Source organism: Trachemys scripta, chromosome 6, assembly GCF_013100865.1.
Source record: "Trachemys scripta elegans isolate TJP31775 chromosome 6, CAS_Tse_1.0, whole genome shotgun sequence".
Taxonomy (NCBI): Eukaryota; Metazoa; Chordata; order Testudines; family Emydidae; genus Trachemys; species Trachemys scripta.
The window spans coordinates 95,052,770-95,078,326 of record NC_048303.1 but is presented as its reverse complement, the minus strand read 5'-3'; the positions used below and the strand labels follow the sequence as shown (position 1 = coordinate 95,078,326).

The following is a 25,557-nucleotide window of genomic DNA, read 5'->3' as shown; positions in this document are numbered from 1 at the left end:
CCAACTACAAATGAAGTTAATACCTTATGTTAATTTTTATGTAGCCAGCCACTAAATCTCACAACCGGCGATATAATTAGACATAGATTAGCAGCCATGCTTTTCAATGCAGAATGGATATATGTGTTTTGCTAATTACTTGACATACTCGCAGGAGTATCAGAAGCCAACTCTGGTCCCTTGTTACTCCGTTAATCTATTTACTCCTAACTTAGAACTAAATTCTACAGCATCTTTTGTCACTATGCAACTCCCGAAATGCAGCAGAACTACAGTGACATCCTGCATGGGCTGGGGGGACTGGGAAACAGAGGGGCTGTGCTGAGGGACTCCATAGTCCTCTGTGGGCTTTGGATCTGAGTGTAGGGTGACCAGACAGCAAATGTGAAAAATCAGGACGGGGGTGGGAGGTAATAGGAGCCTATATAAGAAAAAGACCCCAAAATCGGGACTGTCCCTATAAAATCGGGACATCTGGTCACCCTATCTGAGTGTGACTGCTGAGTGCCTGAATTTTATGTACCAGTGCCTCACAATCCCTGCTCCACACTTTACATCCAGGAAGGGAGTTTGTAGTTCCCCCATCCATGCTTTTATCTGATCTTTTTAGCAGGGGACAAAGATTTCATCCTTAGATGAAAGGGATTACAAGGAATAAAATCCACACCCTGAAAATTTTGTTTAATATATTGGAGCAGCCAGCCATGTGGAGTCTGATGTTTTTGGATGTGAAGTAGTACTCTGAATGTTGTTTGGTTTAATCAGATATTTCTCAATTTCAGACCTCTTTGACGTCCACCAAAAAATAAAAAAGAGGAGGAAGACTTGATAAAAGGGAAAAAATTGAGAACAATGCAGCCCTATTGTTTTCCTTCTCTTCCCTCCCACCCCCTTCCCCCGACAAGCACTGGTATGACCAAGGGATTAATTTTTCCATTTTAACTTTGTACTTTACATTTGTGGTACAGTTATCACACCAGCAGCCCATATCATTGAAGAACTGCAGTTCAATAGCCACTGCAAGTTGCTGATCAGAATGTTACATTCCCTTTTGTTACCTGCAAAACAAAGGCCATTCTGCACTGTGATTGTTTACTATTATCATGTTCAAAATGGTGAAAAGAGAGGCAGATCTGACCAAGTGGCTGTTACAGGGTCAAATTCTGTTCTCATTTATAGCGCTGTAAATCCAGACTAACTCTAATGGCTTTAAAGGGACAGTTGAGTTCACTGAGTTACCACAAATTTGGACCACTCTAATTATGAAGATACTATAGTAATATGTGCTGTTTTATTTTTTTCAGAAGACCAAGCAGCTGTTAGGGATGTTTTCCAAGAAGAGTCTGAATCCATTCCGGAGTATACTGCTGAGGAAGAGCGACAAGACAACAGGTTATGGAGAACGGTAGTGATTGGAGAACAAGAGCAGAGGATTGATATGAAAGTCATTGAGCCTTACAAAAAAGTTATTTCCCATGGAGGTAGGGAACTCCTAAAAGCTGTGAAAAACCATGCTTCATCAGCCAGTGAGAAAACTGAGTTAATTTTTCAGTCACACATATAAACAACATGTTGGCTCAGACTCACATTACAGTAAATACTAGGGGGCCAGATTCATGCCTGGGCTGTTGTTGCTGAAGACCCAGGTGCAGAGCCCCATTTGCCAAAAGTCCACTGTGATGGCAAAAAAGCAGCTGCAAACTCCTGTCCATCAAACGGCCAGCGGGCCACTGGCTTAGACCCAAAACTGAGTGGTATTGTCAGCAAGGGGACATGAACAGTTTAACCATAGGATGCCCTGACTCAGCACATTTCCTGAGCAGCCTTTGCCAGTGGAACTGAAAACCACTCATCTGTGGCAGAAACCCCATAGGAGAATAATTGTATAGAACTGCCACATACCTTCCCTGTAGGGTGAATCTTTCTGGAGATACAGGGAGATCAGCTGGTTCAAGGAGCTATCATTTTCATGTTTCTGTTCCATGGGTGAATTTAACCCACAGAGTTTGGAAGTTCACTTGGAAAGACTGGATTACCTCCAAACATGGGGTATGGGTTACATCCCTCAGCAGTATTCCTTGCTGTGCTGAATTATTTCTGGGAGAGGCAATGGGCCTGATTCTGTTCTAACTTACACTGGGGCAAATCAGAAGTAATGAAGTAAATTGACTTCCGCCAGTGTAAAACTGGTGTAAAAGGAGATCTACCTAAGTCAGGCCTAATGTTTGATTCAACCTGGCAAAGGTAGAAGTGAGATGATCATAGAATCATAGGACTGGAAGGGAATTCAAGAGGTCATCTAGTCCAATCCCCTGCACTCATGGAAGGACTAAGTATTATCTAGACCATTCCTGTTAGGTGTTTGTCTGACTGCTCTTAAAAATCTCCAATGATAGCTACTTTAAATATCTGAGCATCTCAAACAATAGCAAATATACTAATATAGATGCCTTATTAGCAGCATGATACTCATAGCATAAAATTCCCTTTCAGTAAACAGGGAATGCTTTGGTTTTTCTATAGCCAGCAGTACTGAAAAATCTACTCTGTAGGCTATAGATGTAATAGTTTTTGCCTCATGAAGTATGCTGTTCTATGAGTCATTAAACTACTTTTATTCTGTGCATGACTGCAACCATTTTCCAGAGCAAGGGTGTACAGTTCCAAATAGGAGGTGCGGTTAAAGGAAAAACTGCCCGTAATGTAAGCAGTGCTTCCCTGGGGCTTCAGCATATGTGCTCTTGATTAACCTGGAACATTGCTAAAGTTATTTTATGCCATTCATGAGCATCAATCAGCCTTTCACCAGCAATCCGAGCAAATATTTGATTCTGTGTTCCTTGCATACTTGGTAATTATTAGACAATCCATCAAATATAACTAAGAAAGTGACCTCATTTAAGCTGTGTACTTGTAGTATTGGAAAGGCAAATTGGGTGAGATAATATCTTTTATTGGATCAACGTCTGTTGGTGAGAGAAACAAGCTATCAAGCCATACAGACTCCACTTCAGGTCCAGTCAGGTCTTCCTCAATCCTTCTGGTCACATCAATGTTACATCAATCACTCATAGACCATAGACTTAAAGGTCAGAAGGCATCATCGTGATCCTCTAGTGTGACCTCCTGCAGACCTATGTTACAGCCTGCAGAGACTCACATCACCCAGTGCACAAAAGGATTAATCATACGCTAATAAAATCATTTTAACAGCCAGAAAAAACAGTTTTCAACCATAACAACACAATTAAAGACCCTGGAGGTATTTCATAAAATGGACGGTATAATTAAGGAAGAAAAACAAAGAATTGCAACATTGCTAGTGGTAATTATTTACATTTTAATGTATGTGCCGAATAAACACTCTAGATGCATATTCTATGAAAACATTTACACAACTTTCCAGATAAGTGCCCTTACGTATGCATTTACAATGGTTTCTGTTCAGATGAAAATGAGTTAATGATATGACTGTCACGTGATTTCAGTGGCAGCAGGAACAGGCTCTTTATCACCCAATCCTACTGTTAAAATTACTTTTGTGCTGAACTCTGCCTTATCCTCTGATGGCTTTGTAAACATGGACAGTTTTCCCATTGGGGACCAGACCACTCAATTCAGTTTTATGTATGAACTAATTAGGATTTAAATTCAGTTCTCCGGGAGTGAAAGCCAAGTGGTCTAACCCATTCCCCACCATTTAGGTGCTCTGGGTCTGATTCTTCATGGCATTACACCAGGTTTACATCAATGCAATTCTACTGAACAAATGTAACAGAAATGATGACTTAACTTTAATGAAAAAAGAGGAGTATTGTGCAGCTCTATAACAAGTGTGAATTGTCTCATACCTGTTTGACACATGCTTTCAACTTTATTGTTCAACCTCTTCTCGCATGAAAGAGCCAGTTAAATTAGGTGACACTAGCTGAATCTGGCAAGCTGCCAAAAGTAGAAATGAAGCTGTCTACTGTGACAGGCATTTATGGTAATACTGTTTCCAAGAGAAGTGGTCCTGCCTCACCTCTAGCACTCATTTTGGAAGTGGTGACCATTTTCTTCAGGATAACCACCTGTTAAACTGACCCCCTTATTTTGCTGCTGCAGTCTTCCTTCTCTCCAGGCTGTTGCGTGCTAAGAGATAGTGAGCAGCTCATCTTTGACATGACTGATGTTTTATCAGCAATATGTGCATGACATGTTCACCCACAACAGCAAGCTGCAGGCTATTTGGTGATTTTTTTTCTGGCATCTTCTTATTCTTCAGACAGGAAAGTGTGACAAATGTACTCATTCCTGTGCAAAGTTTTGTAAAGAACCACACAAGTCTGAGCTGGAAACCTCTACTAAGTCTTCTAGCCCATCGCCTTGAAACTGCATGATTTGCTTTCAAAACTACTGCAGCTAGAATTTAACAGTTTAATTCTCATAAAGGAAACATAATAATCAGCAATACACACCAACACTACACTGCCCAACTTAGAAACATTGGGTGAAATCCTGACCCCATTGAAGTCAATGGGATTACAGCCTTTATTTATCAAGAGTCAGATCCTTCCCTCCCCCAGGTGTGGATGTGGAAATGATGCAATTTCATTGCATATGCATGGGGCAGGATGTGGAGAGCCTGAGCAATTGATATGGCATTACTACAAAGTCCACCTCCATCAGAGTCCTTTGCATAGATATTCAGGAGCAGCAGTGGGGCTGGTGGAGCCTGTCTGCTTAGGCCTTGGCTACACTGGCGGTGTACAGCGCTGCAACTTGCTGCGCTCAGGGGTGTGAAAAAACACCTCCCTGAGCGCAGCGAGTACAGCGCTGTAAAGCGCCAGTGTAATCAGAGACTGCAGCGCTGCACGCTCGCTCGCAGTGCTGCAAGCTACTCCCCTCGGCAAGGTGGAGTACATACAGCGCTGCGAGAGAGCTGGCGGCACGACTACACTCGCGCTTCACAGCGCTGCCGCGGCAGCGCTATGAAGTCCCGAGTGTATCCAAGGCCTTAGATAGCAAAGAAAGGTGTTTGAGAAATAAATTAACTAGAGTTTAGATAGATCCACCACTATATTGATTCACTGGCCATACTCCTGAGAGGGATGGTGGTGTTCAGAATCTGAGTGGTGGCCAGAATGTGAGTGAGGAGGAATGGATAGTAGATACAGCTCTAACGCCTAGGGAGGAGGTTTCCTTCCACACCAGCCCCTGGGGAAATTCCTCAATGATCCATCTGGCTGCTTCCGCTGAGCTATGGGCAAGGAATTTGTGCCAACTCTTGTTAGCGTCTTCTGGTGAAGGATTAAAAAGCACCACTGTCGCGCATGAACATTGCTTGTCCATAAGAGAGCATAAAATAATATGTGTTAGTTTGATCCATGGAATCTTTTTTTCTAGGTGGTTAGGTGCACATTATCTTTTTGGGTTTATGTGGAACTGCAAGATAAGGCCCTTAGCAGCGCTGTATAAAATACTGGACACACCTCTCACTGTGTCCTGGTAAGGCCAAGTTCCTGGGCCAATTGAAAGGATTGGCTCTTGATTTCACTGTGTTAGTTGTATAGGGAATCCCTGGAGATTTCCTAATTTATATAAGTAAGGAAATCCCATCCCAACTTTCAAAGAAGAGGAGAAAAATACTGCCTTATTCTTGAATATATGGACTTAATATAGCCCATTATTTAAGACAGCTAATGTTATTGGTTAGCTGAAGGCTATGTTGTCTCTTTCACCAACAGAAACTGGTCCAAGAGAAGCTATTATCTCACCCACCTTGTCTCAGTTGAAGGCTGTATCAGTTGCTGCTCTCCCTTTTGAGATTGGTACTTAAGTCTGGAAAAAAAGGAAGAATAAAAACAGGGGAGTTCAATGTTCTCCTCTAATTCCTGTTTAGAAAACTGGGTTATTCCTTCATGTGAAGGCCTCTGAGTATGAAGCTCTTACAAACATGAGAGTCGGCTGTCCTTTTTTCTCCTGCTTACTCCAAGTTCAGGAAAAAGCACATTTAATTGTTGGTTTGAAATAATGCAAGCTGCTGTCTGACTCTGAAAACTTCTCTGTGATTAACATTGTTAATTGGATAATTGCACATGTAATTATATGCTAATTCTTCCAATCGTCTTATTCAGATCAATTATATTTTATCAAATATGACATGTTTCAATTGTAAAAATTCAGGAGAACAAAACTGAAATCCTTCTGCAGACTACTTTCCAAAGTGAGGATTTGAAGCAATGTGATTCAATGGATAAACCGTGGCACTAAGACAGGAGACTGACTCAGGTCACAGACTTGATATGAACCTTTTTCTTCTCAGTCACTGATCCTCTCTCTGTATCAGTGTGCCCATTTGTAACATCAGGATAATTATATTTTCTGTCCTTTATAAAACATTTGCCATCCTTGAATGAGAGGTGGTGTATGTATGTGTGACCAATCCTATCACCACCTCGGTTGTTCAGCACTTGGGCACACACCTTGCTGGGAGAGGACACCTTTGCCCATGCCCTTTTGACTGAGACTGGGTGGGAATTAATCTCCAGAAATCCTTTTGCCTCCTGTTCCTTAGATGTTGAAAACTTTGCTCCCTTGAGGAGTGGTCTACTTGAAATACCCACCCAGCAGCAGATTTTCTTAAAACAAGATTGAAAACAGAGAGAAAAGGGAATTAACGCATAAGGAACAGTTTGACTAATACAGCTATCTCTCGCTTACCTTCTTACTAGCTAAATTATGAAAGACATTTTCATCTTAGTTCTAGAGACAAAAGAATGCTCTTACTCTTACTTGTCTAAAAAGCTAGTCCTCTCTGATCTTCCTTGATCAGCCTGTCAGCTGCTTTTGCTGCACTAGAGAATTCCTCTTTTGCTCCTACACCCAACCTGTTTATCAGGTGTTCATTACTAGATTCAGGAGGGTCACCTCTACATTTCCATAGGAATGTTTTTGCATGACTCCTGTCCAGGGAAAAGTTCAGTCAGGGTTGCCCTTACCAGGATCGTTTTCTAACTACCTCTCCCCAACAACTAAATTTCTCTCAGCCTTCTAATTGTCAAGCTGATATGTCAAAAGCTCTGGTGATTTCCATTTCTTTAGATTAAGTACAGCAATGTTTGGCCTGAGCTAGTGTTCCTTTCTATGGGAGCCAACTCATGCCCCCTTTGTGAATATACCAAGTCTCCATCTCTGCTGGGGCAGAGGTAGCTGGCATTTTAAAAACTGGGCTTTAAAAAAACAAGGATTTACTTGATCTCTATTAGGCTTAAAAAATTAGATTAAAAAATCACCATGTTCCAGGCCTACCATAATTATTCTCTTTTTAAGATGATCTTGTTAAGAGCCCTTTACTGAGAGACAAATGCCTTTTTGTTTGTTCCACAGGATACTATGGTGATGGTCTAAATGCCATCATTGTGTTTGCTGCATGTTTCCTGCCAGACAGCAGTCGAGCTGATTACAACTATGTCATGGAAAATCTTTTCCTGTGAGTGATATGTGTGAACAATGTGACAGTCTTTTGCGTTAATACGTATAATTACATACTGAGAGAACCTGTCTTTAATTAAGAGATAATTTAGGATATTAAAGGGGGTGACTTGAATGCTACGGGAAAAAACTGCCTTAGGTACAATGCTCAGTGAAACACTCCTTGGCTCTAAAATCCTTAAACCACTTCACCAGTGAATGCCAGTCCTACTTGTAGGGGAGAGCAGCCTTCCCTGCTTTTAACCCTCAGTTCGTTTTTCAAATATTATTTGTATTGCGTAGCACCTAGGACTCCCAGTCTTGGACCAGGGCCCCGTTGTCCTAGGTGCTGCATAGACACAGAACAAAAAGATGGTCACACAGGGGCACCATTTCAGATGCGGGGGAGGGTGAACTTTAATCATGATTCCAAGGGTTACTTAGAAACCTGGAAACTCTAGGTTTTTTGCAGATAAAAGGGGGGGCACAACCAAAAATTATAACTCAAGGAGGGGGTGCCTCAGCTCAAAAAGTTTGAAAACCGCTTAGGGTGAAGGCAGGGGATATCTAGGGGCTGTGTACTGGGAGGAGAAAACCGCTCAGGGTGCAGGGACACAGGTAGCTAAGGGCATGCAGGCAGGGGTGGAGCTCAAGGTGCAGGGAGGGTCTGTATCCAAAGTGGTGCTGCTGCTGTTGCTGGGCCAGCTGTGTGCTCAGTCCCTAGTTGGCACAGTGGGGGCAGATCCACGGGGCAGGAGCTGGGGTGAGGGGCGTGCTCTGCCCACCTGGGTACACATACACGATGGGCAGGAGGAGGGGAACTCCCCAACATCAGCCTGCGGCCAGCTCTGCATAGCAGATCAGGAGGCAAGCTCCCAGTCCCAAACGGCATGGCCAGTGGGAGCTCCGTGGTGGGGAGGCAGGGGCAGCGCGGCAGCTGCAGACTGCAGTGGAGCAGGGCAGCATCTTCCCTCCTACTGCAAACTTCACCCAAATGTGGTACAAAACTCAGGGGAGGAAGCAGGTGCCACCCTCCCCCACCTTCCCTAAATGGCACCCCTGCAGTCACTGCCCCAAAAAGTTTAGGACGTTTCCCGACTCCAGCTGCTTCTGAGTCAGTCACTACGAATGGCAATTGCTAGTGAGGAAGGACATACGAATTTGACCGAGTGAACCCAACTTTGTTTTAATTTTTAACAACAAAGGTAACTCCTAATGGCAAGTATCAGAGGGGTAGCCGTGTTAGTCTGAATCTGTAAAAAGCAACAGAGGATCCTGTGGCACCTTAAAGACTAACAGAAGTATTGGAGCATAAGCTTTCATGGGTGAATGCCCACTTGCGTCTGATGAAGTGGGCATTCACCCACGAAAGTTATGCTCCAATACTTCTGTTAGTCTTAAAGGTGTCACAGGACCCTCTGTTGCTTCCTAATGGCAACTTGTTCTGACAGCAAATAGATGGAGAAGGCAATGCCTGCCCTGAGCTGTCTCCAGTCTGCCTCTCTTTGCTGCTGAAATCCTAATCTGCCTGACCCTCCAAGGCCCACAAGCCTGTTTAAAATGAAAGTCATAGAATCATAGGACTGGAAGGGACCTCGAGACGTCGTCTAGTCCAGTCCCCTGCTCTCATGGCAGGACTAAGAATTATCTTTATCCTCAGAGGTGCAGGATAGTGAAACTACAGAGGAAGTATCTGGCCACCCATTTATTTTGTGGGGAAGAAGGGGTATATGCACTGAACTAAAGAGATGTCAGTATACTGATCCCTAAAACATCAGGCTATGAATATATGTGCATAAATTCTTCCTAGTTAATCGTATGAGGAATCTCGGGGAGTCCTGCACTCTCTCTTTTTATTATCTAGCACTTCTTGGCCTTAAGAAAAGTACTTTGCATAGATAATCCCACAACTGCAATGCTGTATTCTCCAGATGTCAGCTCCATATCAGTGATTTTTCAATCTATGACCAGCAATTGTGCATTTAGTTGTTTACATGTTTTACCTACTGCGGTTACGATGCCCTGTGGGTCATCAAAGCTTTCTGTCATCAATTTGTCACCTTGACAAATCCAGTTGGCTAGTGAGAGTCTGGGCCAAGATCCAAAGCACAGGAGACAGCAGCTGCTGATGCCCTTCCCTGCGATGCTGCAGACCCAGACTGAAGTGCCTGCTGTCTCAACTGCAGTTGCTTAATCCTCAGCATGTTCGAGGCAAACAATTACAAGTTCCACACAAGAATCAGTCCACAACCTGCTAAAATTATTTGCTGAAGCCTGAAGAGAGAGTTTGTGCTTTCAAACTCAAGTAGAGCATTGCAGAAGAATCTCTCCAGTCACTAAGACATTTTCTTTCACCCACAATTTATTTTATTAAAAAGAAAAAAAAAAAAAGAAAAAACAAATCTTTCATTCTCACGAGGTAGATGTAGAGCCAGGCATCATAAGGGTGGCTATTTTTTGCCTAAAATGGCAATTGCTGTAATTCAGCCATGTTACTGATCTCAGTAGCGTTCACTTATGGAAACAGGGAGGAATCAGTCTCTCCACTTCAGGAAATACTAGGTGAAATTCTATGGCTTGTGTTATGCAGAAGGTCAGATTAGATGATCATAATGGTCATCTCTAGTCTTAAAATCTATAAATCACTCTCTTTTTATTCTTGATGTTTATTATGATTGACTATTTGTATAGCACCCACCAACCCTCTGCATTTTATACACATAAAAAGACTTGCTCCCTTCTTCATGTTCCCAGTCCCACAAAGACTTACCTCACATGCTTAACCTTTTGCATTGTGAGTAATCCCGCTGATGATTCACTGCAATGAGAGAGCAGCTTTAAATTCCACAGGATTACTCACAGTGCATAAAGTTCAACATCTGTATGAGTCTTTGCAGGATCGAGGCCTAAGTAGACAACATACAAATGCAAAAGGAAAGAGAAGCAATAAAAATTACTGTGAATCAGTAATGAAGTCTGAGGCTTTGGCTACACTGGTGCTGCACAGCGCTGCAACTTGCTGCGCTCAGGGGTGTGAAAAAACACACCCCTGAGCGCAGCGAGTACAACGCTGTAAAGCACCAATGTAATCAGTGCCTGCACCGCTGCACGCTTGCTTGCAGCGCTGCAAGCTACTCCCCTCGGCGAGGTGGAGTACATACAGCGCTGCGAGAGCTCTCTCGCAGTGCTGGCGGCGCGACTACACTTGCGCTTAAGTCCCGAGTGTAGCCAAGCTCTTACACTAGTCTGGATAGTTCCATGCATTTAATTTAATTAATGTATCCTTACATTTATTTAAAATGGGATTACAAGCACTTCCTGGAGGTGAGAACTGGGCTTCAGATTCCTGTTTGGAAGAACAATATTTTAAGAAAGGATTTAAAGTAGGAGAGTAGACTGTGAGGTGCTCAAAAACAATAGTGATGAGGCCCATTAAATACACAGGTAGAGGTTCCCCTGCCATTGTTGTACAGAAACAGCCCTGGGGCTGGATGGTGGAGTCCAAAAGTTTTTGGGGATATTAAACTTCATGCTTCAGGGTATAAGCCAATTTCTAACTATTTCAGACCAAAGTTGCTGTGTTCTGCTAATGTCTACAGGCTTCTAACAAACATTTCAGCAGATTGCCCAGGCTTTAGGCTGTTCTGGTGATAACAAGGCCTTTCATGGAAGATGCTATGTTTAGGCACAACACACATCCCATTTCTGAAGGTCGTTCATCAACTTTTTCCTCTCTCAAAGGCAAAGACTCTGAAAATGTGCTCAGCCTTTCTACCAGTGGCATCAATGTTGCAGAGCTGGATGAGACCTAATGGGGTCGGGGGTGGGAGGGGATGGGGGGAAGAGAGGTGATCATCTGCTTCTGTGGAGACAAGACCAGAATTTAAATTGCCCTGTTAGTGGCTACTCCCATGGGGGTGAATCTGGCCAAGAAAGAGTGCAGTCCTGTCATAAACTATTGCAGTGTTGGGAATTCATATTAGTATTATGTATGCCTCAAGGATTTTTATGTTAAAAAAAAGACCCTATAGTTAGAAGTACTGAGGGGTATTCTATCCCCTCAGCAGGAACAGGTAGGTTCACACTGCCTCCTAGCTGGTTTAATAGTTTTGGAATTCAAAAGCTTGGTAATACCCGTCACTCTCAGACTCAGGAGATGGGATCTGTTGCATCTTCTAAGAACAAGAATTACAACTAAGTGTCTTTATGTTCCTTTTTTTTGGTCTTATTTTCCCTCGTAAACATGCCAATGACTAATGATGAAGCTAAGTTTCTCTTTGTCTCCCCTTGTTAGATCTCAGCACCACTTGGAATTTAATTATCATGGTCTCCCTTGTTGACTCTATTGGCATAATGCACTTAAATGGGGTAAAAACCCCACCGATAATGTTGGAAGTGTTTCAGACTCACTTTCTGAAAGGAAGTTTTCCTAAGGAAACTACATTTTTCTGAAGCTGAAGATATGTTTATAGCTTGCAGGATAAGCTGCCACAAACTAGCTTTGAGTCAGTTGTCAATGTCTGCTTTTAATGTAAAGCAAAATGAAATGCTGTTTTATTCTAAGTGTACTTGTATTAATTAATTTATGCCTTATTATGTGGTTTTGATTAGGGATAAATGGATAAAAGATTGTTTACTCACAGGCTTTTATTCTCCAATCAGATATGTAATAAGTACCTTAGAGCTGATGGTAGCTGAAGATTATATGATTGTTTACTTGAATGGAGCAACACCACGAAGAAAGATGCCTGGATTTGGCTGGATGAAAAAATGTTATCAGATGATTGATCGACGGTGAGCACTGTATATTTTCCTCCTTGACCACACACACTGTTTTAAATGCCATCCTTTAACACTTCTTATTATCGAGCCTGCTTTTATATTATTGATTGCATATAGTCTTTCTATGTGACATTTTTATTTTAAGAAGCTGAAGCATTTTTCTTTCCAATTTAGGTTAAGGAAGAATTTGAAATCATTTATAATCGTTCACCCTTCTTGGTTTATCAGAACTATTCTAGCAGTGACGCGACCTTTTATAAGGTATGTAATACATGTCAGTTTTATTTTCACTCAGTGTCCTTCAAAACATAGAAGCCCATGAATGGTCAGAAATGGCTTTAGCACAGGACTTGCTTGATCCTGCACATCACTTCCCAGGGTTTGAAAGATGAAATATGTATTGGGGTATTTGCAAAAACTTTATACACATGAACAACTGGAGTAATAAATTGCATACATCAGAAGCACACAATTGGACATCTGTATTTGTGTGTACAAGTGGGATGCTCATTTTTTTAAATGTTAAGGGTATCTTGGATCACCCCTGCACAAAGCCCAAGTGTGTTTTATTGAAATTTCTTAGTAAGAAAACTCCTGATGTAGATTACTTAATAACTTATTGTACAGTGGTCAAGCTCCTGATTGGCACTTAAAAAAAGCCAGAGAGCAATGACTGAGCAGCACATTCAGCCTGAAGATGAAAATGAAAACAGGCCTTTATCCTCAGTTTCCTTGTAAATGCTGGTTGAAACTATAGTAAAGAACAACATTGTCAGACACATAGAAGAACATAATTTGTTGGGGAAGAGTCAACATGGTTTTTGTAAAGGGAAATCATGCTTCACCAATCTACTAGAATTCTTTGAGGGGGTCAACAAGCATGTGGACAAGGGGGATCCAGTGGATATAGTGTATTTAGATTTTCAGACAGCCTTTGACAAGGTCCCTCATCAAACGCTCTTAAGCAAAGTAAGCAGTCATTGGATAAAAGGGAAGGTTCTCTCATGGATTGGTAACTGGCTAAAAGATAGGAAACAAAGGATAGGAATAAATGGTCAGTTTTCAGAATGGAGAGAGGTAAATAGTGGTGTCCTGCTGGGGTCTACTGGGCCCAGTCCTATTCAACATATTCATAAATGATCTGGAAAAAGGAGTAAACAGTGAGGTGGCAAAATTTGCAGATGATACAAAACTACTCAAGATAGTTAAATCCCAGGCAGATTGCGAAGAGCTACAAAAGTATCTCTCAAAACTGGGTGACTGGGCAACAACATGGCAGAAGCATTCAATGTTGATAAATGCAAAGTAATGCATATTAGAAAACATAATCCCAACTACACATATAAAATGATGGGGTCTAAATTTGCTGTTACCACTCAAGAAAGAGATCTTGGCATCATTGTGAATAGTCCCCTGAAAACATCCAATCCATATGCAGAGGCAGTCAAAAAAAGCAAACAGAATGTTGGGAAGATAGATAATAAGACAGAAAATATAATACTGCCTCTATATAAAGCCATGGTACAGTACGCCCACATCTTGAATACTGCATGCACATATGGGTCGCCTCATCTCAAAAAAGATATACTGGAATTGGAAAAGGTTCAGAAAAGGGCAATGAAAATTATTAGGGGTATGGAATGGCTGCCGTATGAGGAGAGATTAATAAGACTGGAACTTTTCAGCTTGGAAAAAGAGATGACTAAGGGAGGATATGATAGAGGTCTATAAAATCATAATTGGTGTTGAGAAAGTAAATAAGGAAGCGTTATTTATTTCTTCTCATAACACAAGAAATAGGGATTACCCAGTGAAATTAATAGGCAGCAGGTTTAAAACAAATAAAAGGAAGTATTTTTTCACACAATGCACATTCAACCTGTGGAACTCCTTGCCAGAGGATGTTATGAAGGCCAAGACTATAACAGGGTTCAAAAAAGAACTAGATAAATTCATAGAGGATAGGTCCATCAATGGCTATTAGGCAGGATGGGCAGGGATGGTGTCCCTAGCCTCTGTTTGCCAGAAGCTGGGAATGGGTGAAAGGGGATGGATCACTTGATGATTACCTCTTCTGTTCATTCCCTGTGGGGCACCTGGCATTGGCCACTGTTGGAAGACAGGATACTGGGCTAGATGGAGCTTTGGTTTGAGCCGGTATGGCCATGTTATAATCAGGTAATCCCTCAGTGAGCACTCACAACAGAAGGGGAGGCTCCACCCCCTGTGTTTTCTTTAAGAGTGAGATTGTGAAGGGGGAAATGAAATCATCTGTGGCATTTCTGTGTTTCAGTTCGAAATTCAGCAGCAAGATCCAGTATGTTGGCACATTGGCAGAACTCAGTGATCTGATTCCAATGGAATATGTACACATACCAGAGAGTATTGTCAAGTAAGTGAAGCATAATAAGAAAGAATGTACTTATACGGGAGAAAAATGTTACCATCATCCAAGCAAGGTATTGTTATTTGGAAGCCTGAACTGTAACCAGATTTTGCTTCTAAATCCCATTTCACATGGAGTGACATGATTATTTATGATGTTTGGATTGGAGGGCTAATATTCAAAAGTCTATATGGGAGTTAGAAAACTTTTAATTTTATTAAGAATTAGTAAGAGTCAGCACTAATTCAGCTGCACGAGCAGGAGTGAGCCAATTCCAGTTTTGCCTGGTTCCACAAGAACTCCATCCCACTCTGAAGCAGTAAAGCATTCAGTCAAACACAAGAAAGAGTTATTATCTAATCAGAACAAACTCTTCATTCACTAATCATAACCTGAACACAGGACAGGAAAGCTTAATCCTTTAATGAGTATCACAGTACATTTTGAACGATTGCTCTGCAGTTAAGTCTTACTGTGCTTTTTGTCTTTAATCTTACTGCATTTAGGATGGAAGCAATAATTCAAAGATAGCCAATTGATAAGATCACTATCTTTTGCACAGTGAAAGCCCTGGGGCTCACCTATTATCTTTTGTCAAATCATTGAAAATGGGAAACCGCAATTAGCCTGGCGAGGAAACCATATTGCTTCCATAAGTAGTAGTGGGGCAAGCAAGGAAATAACTGCCCTGGTTAGAGGTGCTTGTGACATCTCTTTAAAAAAAAAAAAAAAAAAAAAAAAAAAGGGTTCTTCACACTGGGGTGTACATACACTTCCCTTTGTGAAGATTTATTTTGCAAAGAAGGGGTCTTAGCACACTTCCTTTGCCTTGTTCAAAACTGGGTATGTCTGACACACAGAATTAAAAAATAATGCATGTCAGAGATAATGTAACTTTGCAATAATGATCCATAAAGAAACTATGATTGACTTCCAAGTTTTTTAATCTTACTAAATAATTTCAGCCTCTCCCTCATTTTCAGTTCTGCAGTAGGTGACAATCTGAGATGAGTATGGATGCTGTCCTATATTTTACAAGCTATTCAGTGTAGATGTCAGAGATGCATACAAAAATGCCTCAATCTATACCATAGATTTAACAAACAGCTTTCAATTGCATTTATAAAACATATGGATGCAGGGGGCAGGAAATGAGATATTTTGAGACATGCAAGCGCCTCAGATTCAATAGCTCTGGAAAGCATAGTGATACTGGTAAAGACAGTTCAGTGCTATTGAGGAAGGATGTTCTGGGGAGTAAGATTATGCACAGATAGAGGATATTTCATTGTCTGTGCAACTACTTTACTGACAGGATAAATGTGTTGATGCGGAGTAGTTATAATAATACTCAGCTGGCAGTTTTTGATCTGAAAAAGTTGAAATGGATTAATATCCTAGAAATGCAAATGCTCTCTACAAATGTCCTCAACCCTTTCTCTTTTATTTTTTCTTTCTTTCCTTTCTCCTTCTGTACTTCATGGCATCTTTCTTGTCCCTCCCTCTTTGATCCTTTTTTAAGTCGTTGTCATTCCCCTTATCTTTTTTTCCCCCTCCCCACTTTTCCTGTACATGTTTCTGTAGCTGTACAAGGGGTGTGATCTGAGGGGCCAGGAGATGTATCTTGCATCCCAGGCTGTGAGTGCATATGCTGCTATCAGCAGCAAAAAGAGCAGTATACTGTGCTCCAGTTTGCTTCTTCCCTGCCTGCCATGAATAATCCTGCTCTGATTAGAAGAATTAATATAGCAGAGAATGCAACAGTTAGCATCCTGGTTCCTTTGTTGACTAGTGCAGGGTTTGCCCCTTAACCAATAACAAGTCTGCTGGATCCATGGACAAAAGATGGATTCATGCCAGGTTTTTTCTTGTTTTCTTTTTAATTAGGAGGTGTTCAAAATAGATTAGGTTATTGTTTTGGGGTTTGGTTTGGTTTTTAATTGAGGACAACAGTGAAATAAAGTTTGCTCATTTTTCTACTTCTATATTATCTGAATTTATAGATGTTTCCCCTTCATTCACTTTTATCTTGTAAGGTATGATGAAGAGAAGTGTTTTAAGAGAAGAATGAGGTAAAACTCTTACTCTGCAGCTCATGCTACTGTCCATAATGGAGTGAACATGTGTGAAACAGCCTTTCACACATAGGTGACCTCAACAGCTGATTGAGAGAGGTTTCCTGTGCATTTGCTTGTATGTAATTTCCTGTCTTACTTCCCCCTTCGAGCTGTTGAGATCAGCCTCCCTTGCAACTAAAACCTACTAAACTGGAAAAATCCTTGACTTGACCGAGGCTGCAGCTAATTTAACTGTATCTGGTAAAGCAATGGAATGTTTTCGGCTTCATACAGAGAGCATGCCTCAAACCCCTGCTACTTGTATGTGTCTGCCTCCAGATGAGCTCAACAAGGAGTTACAGAGTAAAAGAGGGTAAAACTGAACAGGCAGAAATGACGCAATATTGAATAGAAGAACGCTAGGGACAGTGCAGAAAATGGAGGGACTATTTTAGGAGCATGTACCTTACTTGTTCTTGGCTTTGCTATTGCTCTGCTTCTCTCTTATGCTCTGCTTGCTTCTTCTTTGTTTCTTCTCGACATCAATAACTTTTACTCACGCAGACTGGATGAAGAGCTGAGGGAAGCATCAGAAACAGCTAAGTAAGACAGTTTTCAGCTAGCTGCTGGCATTACGTTCATTTGCTTTACAGGAATGGATTGGGTGAAACCACATTATGTTTGCCACTGCAATGAGATCATCAGTGCTTCAGGGCTGAGCCCTGGTACCTCTAGGTTTGGCAGTTGATAGCCCCAGCACCTCTGGGCTTGGTGCATCAGTTATGAATGTAAAAAAAATAGCTTGAGCCCTGGCACCTAATTACTTGAGCCCCAGCATCTCTTTCATTACAAATTAAGCACTGCAAATCATAATCTGAATTACTGTATAAGGATGCCACATTTGAGAATCCATTTCCTCCTCTCTCACAAAGATTTTGCTGTTGACGTCAGTGAGTGCCTGACCAGCAGGGACCTAGTTTTCTGTGATTAAAAAAAACAAAACAGTTTCTCCAATAAAAAAACCCATAAAACCCCACATTTTTCTGTGATTAAAATGAAATGCTGAAGTTTAGTTTCCCTAAACACAATATATATAGGTATCAGTTGAACACAATGGTTTATTGAACCCCGTTTATCTGATCTAATTGGGACCAGGGTCAGCCCCAGATGGCGGGGCTCAAGCTGTCAGCCCCGGTTTGGTTAATATGGAGAACTGGATCATGGAACCTCAGATAAACAGGGTTCTGCTGTATATGTTTTTAGTTTTTCACAAAACGTAAAAACTAAAAGATTCTCTGTGAAAACGCAAATTCCACATTTTTCTGTGGCAAACTGATTTCTAGGATCCCTGCTGATCAGTCCTTTAGAGTAGTTCCTTAAGCACTCCACCTACCCCACTCATTAGATGACTTACTCCATTTACAGTATCCAGTGTGGACACTTTTCAGAAACAAAAAATTACACTGATTTACTCAGTTAAACTGGGCCATGATGTAGTCAAATTGCCAGATGGGTTGACTGACATACCTTCAACGGGGTACACAGTAAATCAGTGGTTCAGCTGGGGATCAGACCCTAGTATCCTTCTGGTTCCCATGCCTTTGCTTTGACCCTAAGACACACTCAGACAGTATGGAAGAAGAGCACTGTAGAAATCCCTAGATAGAGACACACAACACTTCACTTTCACCAAGTTATGGGTAATGAGAGTGGATACTATGATGACAAAAACTTTTAAAATGTGGCCAGTTCCAGATTTTATCTGGGATAAAGCAATTTTGCAGTGTTATGGGGCAAATGAGTCTTGAATTAACTGCATGAGCTTTAGCCAGCACAGCCTTAAAATACAATCCTGGTTTTCCATTTCAGATTCATAACTATAGATGGCTCAACACTGCCATTTTTGAAGAAGTTAAAATTTATCAAAGACATTAATTCAAATTGCCCTTTAGATGATTAAACTGTTATTCCAGTGCTACACCAAAAGATAGATTATAGTGTATTTTTTTTGTAAAGTATATTTTTTCTGTGCACATTAGTCATAAGGTCTCTGAAGAAGGGGGTTGCATCTGCAGGTCCTATCTGACTTCTTTCCCTACTTTTTTGGAACCAGCCACTGTTTTTGAAGATTCTCTTCAGTCTCCTTCTTTTGCTTTATGCAGTTTACATTTTCAGCCATGCAGTTTTGTGTCTGTTGTATTGATTCCTGATGCCTCCTCATTTGTGGTCAGACATTCCCATCAAATTCTTTTGAGAATTCAGCCTATGTAGCCACAAAAGAGAAAGGAGATGTAAAAAATCCAAAATACTTGTATTCACCTTCTATACACCAACTGTTAGTCCTGGAGAAACTTGACTGACTCACATTTAAATCTCCCTTGTAAAAAGCAAATATCTGACATTTGTGGGCATGTGACATCAGGGATTTACCTAGACACCTAAAAACAGGGACAGAAGAAGAACACGGTGAGACGTGGGACTGCATCCATTCTATTCAAAACATCCTTCTGTGGGCTGTCAGCATTCTGTATGTGCCAAATAAATCAGGATACCTGAGAAGGAACACTGCATAGGAGAAAATTCCTATCTTGTTAATAACCTTTCCTGTGTAGGTTGCAAATTATAGCACAGGAAGTGCAGGGTGGGACTGGAGAGGCACATGGGGACATTATTGTTAGGTGTACAGAGTCTGTTTGTAGTACGTCCCATCCAGAGTCAAATATGTTCTAAGGAAATAGCCATAAAAAGACTCCTTTGCATTAATCAGTGTAATGTCATACACACTGAACTGTTACATTCATGTTAACATTGTTTTATGTTATTGCCCAATCACCAGTACTCACTACAGTTAGTTACATCCCAAAATATAATTTCATATTTTAAAAGAGAGAGAAATGCAGAGAAAATGTTTACTGCTGCCTATTTTCTCTTGAACCCAGAACTAGCTGCCTCTCAAATGAGCCGGAAATGACTTCTATGGAGCAGGAGTAAGAATTCACAACTAATGACAATTATATTGTAATGTTATGACCATGCAGTTTGATTTTGAGGGCTAGGTAAACTCCATATAGTTTTTTGCAAGACCAAATGCTTTTCAATTTTCTTTTCAAGAGCCTAATCCAGGGCGTTCAAACAGAAAAAATGGTGTTTCATTGCTGCACTCAAGATGATTGAATTGTATGTATTTATAATGCAGTGGAGTTTTAAATGTTCTAGCTGCTTTCCAACCAGAGGCAAACACAGTCCTTGTCCTGATGACTGTACAGGTTAAAAAACAAAGACATATGGCGGGTGGGGTGGGGGGGAAAGATATAAAGTGATCAGAGCGATGGAGGGCACATGTCTCACTGGTTACAAGTTTGTTTTTCAGTGGCACATTCCAAGCTTCTGCTTCAAAGCTTATTGAAGTAAATGAGAGTCATTCCATTTATTTTAATGAGCTCTGGATCAAGCTCTAAATTCCCTTCTTTTCTTCATGTCCTTCACAGCAATCCCTAACTTCATTTCCAGTGTGTTTATGCCCCTCCTTCCCAAAATTGGACTTTGGGTAATGGGAGTAATGGGAGCAGTTCAATAATCAGTCACAGTTGTTAACATTGAGGCAGTATTTTGGCACATGGCTCCTAAAGCCACCTCATAACCGAAGCAGGTGAGCAGAGGGTAAGACTGCCTATCCTGTGTTGCTGCAAAAGTGTGTAAGGCATGTAAGGTTCTTTCTTGCATTACCAATTCCTGTCATTGATAGCAGCCAGTGATGGACAGCAGGTTCCGCAGAGCTGCTATGTGCCCCACCTGCACAGGTGGGTGGGAAGGGGTGCATTATGAGTACACCCTTGGCTATACCCACCCAGTGCACTGGGCTGTGTAGCAGTGTGTTATAATACTGCACCAAGGATAGACCCAGCACAGTTTAATACCTTCCCCAGAGCACAGGGAAGACCAGGATGGAGGTTGGGACACTCAGGGTCACAATGTCCCCTTCAGACTGCTCCAGGGGCAGCACAACAGCTGCTGCCCAGTACTTAAGGCGAATTATAACATCATGATCTTGTCTAGAACGAGTTGGAAATGTGCCAAAACAGGGAATAATGGGACTTTTCATTATTGTCACTGAGTTTTTTTATTCAGCTGTATAATTCGGGGAAAATATAGATTCTACTTTTAAAATAACCACTTGGGCCATGCAAGAATTTTTTGTGTGAAATTTCAGTTAAAATTCTGCAAATTTATTTTGGGCAGCTTCATGGTCCCACAATGTTGCTTTTCAATGAAGTTTTACAATGTTTCATTGTGAAAACCAATCTTTATTGAAAGAAAATTCCAAATTTTAAATGGTTTTCCCCCAAAAATGTCAATTTTAAAAATTAAAATCAAGAAAATGGAAAATTTTTCCAAAATTAAAAAAAATGCAAAAAAAAATTATGAAGATGTTAGTGTAGATATAAATACTTTGTACAGTTCCATTGACTTCCAGTACCTATCAGCTGTTGAACCATTTACCCCAACATTGCTTTCACTGTTTCACTTTGGACTAATTATACATATCAAAATATTGTATTAAGCTGATTTTAAATCACATAAAAAAAAATGGGTCTCTACTGTACAAAACAGCACTCCCTAGGTGTTAATTCCTAATTCTGGAAGCAGAGTAGCATTACTGATTCATTGAAAAATTCTGTTCTGGTAGTAGCACAATTATAAATAAGCAAGCAGATAGGACTCTGACTTCCCATGGAGAACTGATATGTGGAATAAGGAGGAAGCATTTTTATATAGTCGCTTTTCAGAATAAAACTGTACTTTAAACTGTCTCAAGATCATACCTGGTATCTGTGGCAGAACCAAGAATAGAACCCTGGCATGCAGGCCTGTCCACCTATTAAAATGCATGCACATATTTTTTTCTCCCCCAGGCATAGGATACCTCGTTAAGACTTAGACTTTGTCTATACTACCACTTTTGTCAGTAAAACTTTTGTCGGCCATGGATGAGAAAAAACACCTCCCTGACCGACATACGTTTCACCGGTGAAAGTGCTGGTGTGGACAGTGCTATGGTGGCAGGAGAGGGTCTCCTGCTGACATAGCTAACACTGCTCATTGGGTGTGGTTTAAGTATGCTGGCAGGAGAGCTCTCTCCTGCCAGCAAAGAGCGGCTACACTGGAGATCTTACAGCGACACAACTGTAGCAGTATAGCTGTGCCGCTGTAAGGTCCGTAGTGTAGACATAGCCTCAGTCTTGAAGCTCTGTGGAAGGGGAAAAAAAAAAAAAGTGTACCACTACCAAAACAGATTTTAAAAATAATCATGGGGTTTGACAAAAAAAGCAAAAAATGCTATGGCATCACCAATTTTTCTGTTTTCCACAAAAGCAAAAGATTGTTTTTGCAGCAAAAAATGACAGTTCATCAATGAGAACATCGAATTTTCATTGGGTCTAAGGTGTGAACATTTGGGATGAATTCTGAGCTGAACTCTTGCTATTTCTCATGCCAAAAAAATGTGTGTCCATTTTCCAAAATGGCAAAAATTCACCCTTGTTCATAATCATAAATTCTTGCAAAAATCAGTTTTCACCTATAAACACCCTCTCATTGACATTGATAGGATATTGAACAGATTTGTGCAAAGCTTTCTGCTGAAACCTCTCTGGAGTCTGCCCAGACCCTTAGCTTGTTGTGGTTTTTTTCTTTATATCCATTTGCAAGGCTTTTGTCTGGTGGTGTGCTCTCATGTTTTCTGTTTTGTGGTTTGAATGACAACTTTCTTTTTTTTTTTTTTCTTTAAACCAAGTATTCAGTACGCTGAAGCATTTTGCATGTTTTAAAAACAATACTGATCCTGTGGGAACATAAATATGCAATATGCCTCCAGGAGAGTTTTACAGCAGCTCTGTATTCTACAAAGAAAAATAATGATCTAATGTGGCTCCTTATTCTAAAGAATACCAGTGAAACTGGGGGATGGATTCATTGAAGGCATAATGGGGAGATATTTTCCAGATTTTTAATTTTAACTAATAAATGCTACTCTTATTACAATTAGAAACAGCATCGCTTACAGACAGGTGTGTTGCTGATTACTGGTGCCCTGATTTTCTTCTCCATTTGTAAAGATAGAGGGGAGCAAAGCTGTGTGGGATGGAAACAGGGACATGGAAGGAATGAACAAGAGCTTCACAAAATACTTCTCACATTCCAAATCTATGAGGCTCCCTTCCTAAAGAACACTGCAGGGCCAGGGCACAACCAGAGGTTGGGCAGGGGGCACATTCAGGGGGTAGGAGGATGGGTTGGATATGGGGAACTTCTGCTGTCCATGGTAGGTCTCTCAGGGACCCAAGGGAATTCTCATTCACCAGCCATACAGGAGTTAATGGTGGTAGAAGCATCCATTCCAGGGGTTCTGTGCCTGCCTTTCAAAGGAAGAAATGTATACAAAGGGCGTAGCCAAAGGCTGCAGCAGAAAGCATGGCAGGGGGAAGTCCACCCTTGCAATGAACCTTGCTGTATTTTTAGAGATCAATGCCTTTTAAAAATATATTTATGGAAAATGGCCCATAGAGGTACAGTAGACATTAATGCATTTCAGCATGGAGAAAACACTGGCCTTCTACAAATATTGACATTTGGGAATAACCATTAGTCTAGACATTTCTTCATTTTCATGGCAGAAACTTCCATAAATAATGTCTCCATATTATTCCTTTAAGGAATCTAGCTCTCTGCTTTAAAATGATATAGTGCAAATACACCTCTACCCCAATAGAATGCTGTCCTCGGGAACCAAAAAATCTTATTGCGTTATAGCTGAATCCGTGTTATATCGAACTTGCTTTGATCCACCAGAGTGCGCGGCTCCGCCACACCCCAGAGCACTGCTTTACCATGTTATATCTGAATTAGTGTTATATCGGGTCACGTTATATCGAGGTAGAGGTGTATAAATCTACATTCATTTCCATTTTTAAGTATATAATTAACTCCACATAGTATATCTAAGATTTCAGTAATCAATGTGCTCGAGCAAATGGATGAGTTGCCCATCTGTGCTGGCAGGATATTGTGTGTCTGCATTGCAAGTTTATTTTAAATTCCAGTAAATATGACCACATTGCTGCCAGTGCCTCTTTGAGATGGATGGCAAAAATGTGTTTCTGGATACAGCCTTAATGAAGCCATTGTGTAGCCTAGTTCCCACTCTCTCCTCCCCCCCACACACACACTTTGGGCCCAATTCTACTCCTACCTCAATCAAAGAGAATTTGGCAATTGACAACAAAGGGAGCAGCATCAGGCCTTTAATTTTTCCATATTAAGTAGAAGCAAGAGAGGGCCCAAAGGGACTGTCTAAACTAAGTATTTAACACTGGAGCATTGAAGTCAATGAGAGTGCTCAGCACACTGCAGGACTGGAACCTCAAGACTGGGAAAAGAAGTAGCAATGTGTTGCATAGCATTGACTTATTGTTTTGTTTATTTTAAAGACTTGATGTGACGCTGCAAAAAGAAAAACCTTAACTTCCAGGCACTTGAAGAAGAGGGGTTGTCTGGATCTGTCTCCCTGACACAGAAGGCCATGGAGGAAGGGACAGTTTGGTTCATTTCCTTTAGTTTTATGATTAGCTCTGTGCTGTTCAGAATTTCTGAAGAAAGCTAAGGGCCCGACCCTGTTGCCATAGAGGCTGCAGGCTTTGGTTCTCACTTTGTAGATTATCTTCAGAAGTATCATTTGCAATAAGAAAATAGATTTAATTTAGCATTGTTTTATGTAACTGTGTATATTTTTAATTTAAAAATATCAGAGTTAACCAACAATGTGTGCCTCATGGGTAATTCAGTGGAACCCTCACAATGGAGTAGTTATGTTTTGTCTTCAGTATTTTAACATTTACGCCTAGCTTAACAAAGTGGTATTATTACAATAAACACTTAGCTTAGTTTGTTTCACAGACTAGCTATAACACTACTGTTTAAAATACTTCTAGAGATGCTGCATATTTTTCTCTGACTGTGTTGATACCTCTTGCTGTCTGTGAAACGCTACTTGTTCAGGTTGTGCTACTGATAACATTACATAATAATTTGCTTGGCCAGAGAGAAGTCTAATTTTTTAATAAATATTTGAGTCATTAAAGAGATTTCTCAGAGAAAATAACTAATTGAAAATTTGATTTTAGTAATTGAGTTCAGTGTTTTTATTTTTTAATGTCAGTCTTTTTTTAAAAGTGATTAATCCTCTAAATGATTATCTCATGACCTAACAGTGTTGAAAAAATGAAAAAACGCAAACTCAGTATATCTAAAACTGTGATAATTCAAAATGGCATCTTTAGCTCAAGTAATACAGGCTGATTATTCCATGTTTGTAGTATTAACATAGAAAATCCTCAAAGTGCTAGATAAAATATACAAATCCATAGCGTGGTGCCATGATCATTAAATGCTGATATCAAAATATTCTGAGAGTATATTTTATATCAGTAAAATAATGATTGAAAAGCAATTTGAGTTATGTAGCAAGAGTACTCGCCAGAAAATAACCCTTCCCCCCACCCCCCAAATAACATTTATTCACAGCTGCTATGCCACATTCTGGTATGTAAGACACTACAGCATGGCCGTGTGCTAAACATGGGAAATACTTGGTGTGGTGGTTATGGGTAAGTTTTGATTTTTTCTAATGGTGACCACTGTATTTGCATAACAGAATGCAGGGCCATCCTTAGGATTTATGGGGTCCTATGCAGTATTATTAAACTAGTGCCCCTATGCCCGACGGTAGCCCGGGCTCGTATGTGTATTTTAGGTAAGGGTGGTCTTTTGAAGGATTTATTTAAAAAACTGTATGTCTGAAGATCCAAGTATTTAAGCCTA

At 40.7% G+C, this 25,557-nt stretch overlaps 1 protein-coding gene across 4 annotated transcripts in view; it reads left to right on the top strand.

The window, feature by feature from the left end:
- Positions 1-25,237, top strand: part of PRUNE2 (prune homolog 2 with BCH domain) — a 142,164-nt gene extending 116,927 nt beyond the window's left edge. Inside the window, exons 11-19 of one of the 4 annotated variants that reach the window (XM_034774233.1) lie at positions 1,305-1,481; positions 7,372-7,474; positions 12,118-12,249; positions 12,412-12,498; positions 14,531-14,629; positions 16,660-16,695; positions 17,245-17,283; positions 19,620-19,667; positions 24,168-25,237. In XM_034774233.1, the coding sequence (XP_034630124.1) occupies positions 1,305-1,481; positions 7,372-7,474; positions 12,118-12,249; positions 12,412-12,498; positions 14,531-14,629; positions 16,660-16,695; positions 17,245-17,283; positions 19,620-19,667; positions 24,168-24,201 (755 nt within the window). In that variant the 3' untranslated portion in view covers positions 24,202-25,237. The remainder of the gene's footprint in view (positions 1-1,304; positions 1,482-7,371; positions 7,475-12,117; positions 12,250-12,411; positions 12,499-14,530; positions 14,630-16,659; positions 16,696-17,244; positions 17,284-19,619; positions 19,668-24,167) is intronic. The other 3 variants (XM_034774229.1, XM_034774230.1, XM_034774231.1) reach the window with 3 other exon arrangements.
- Positions 25,238-25,557: the final 320 nt, after the last annotated feature.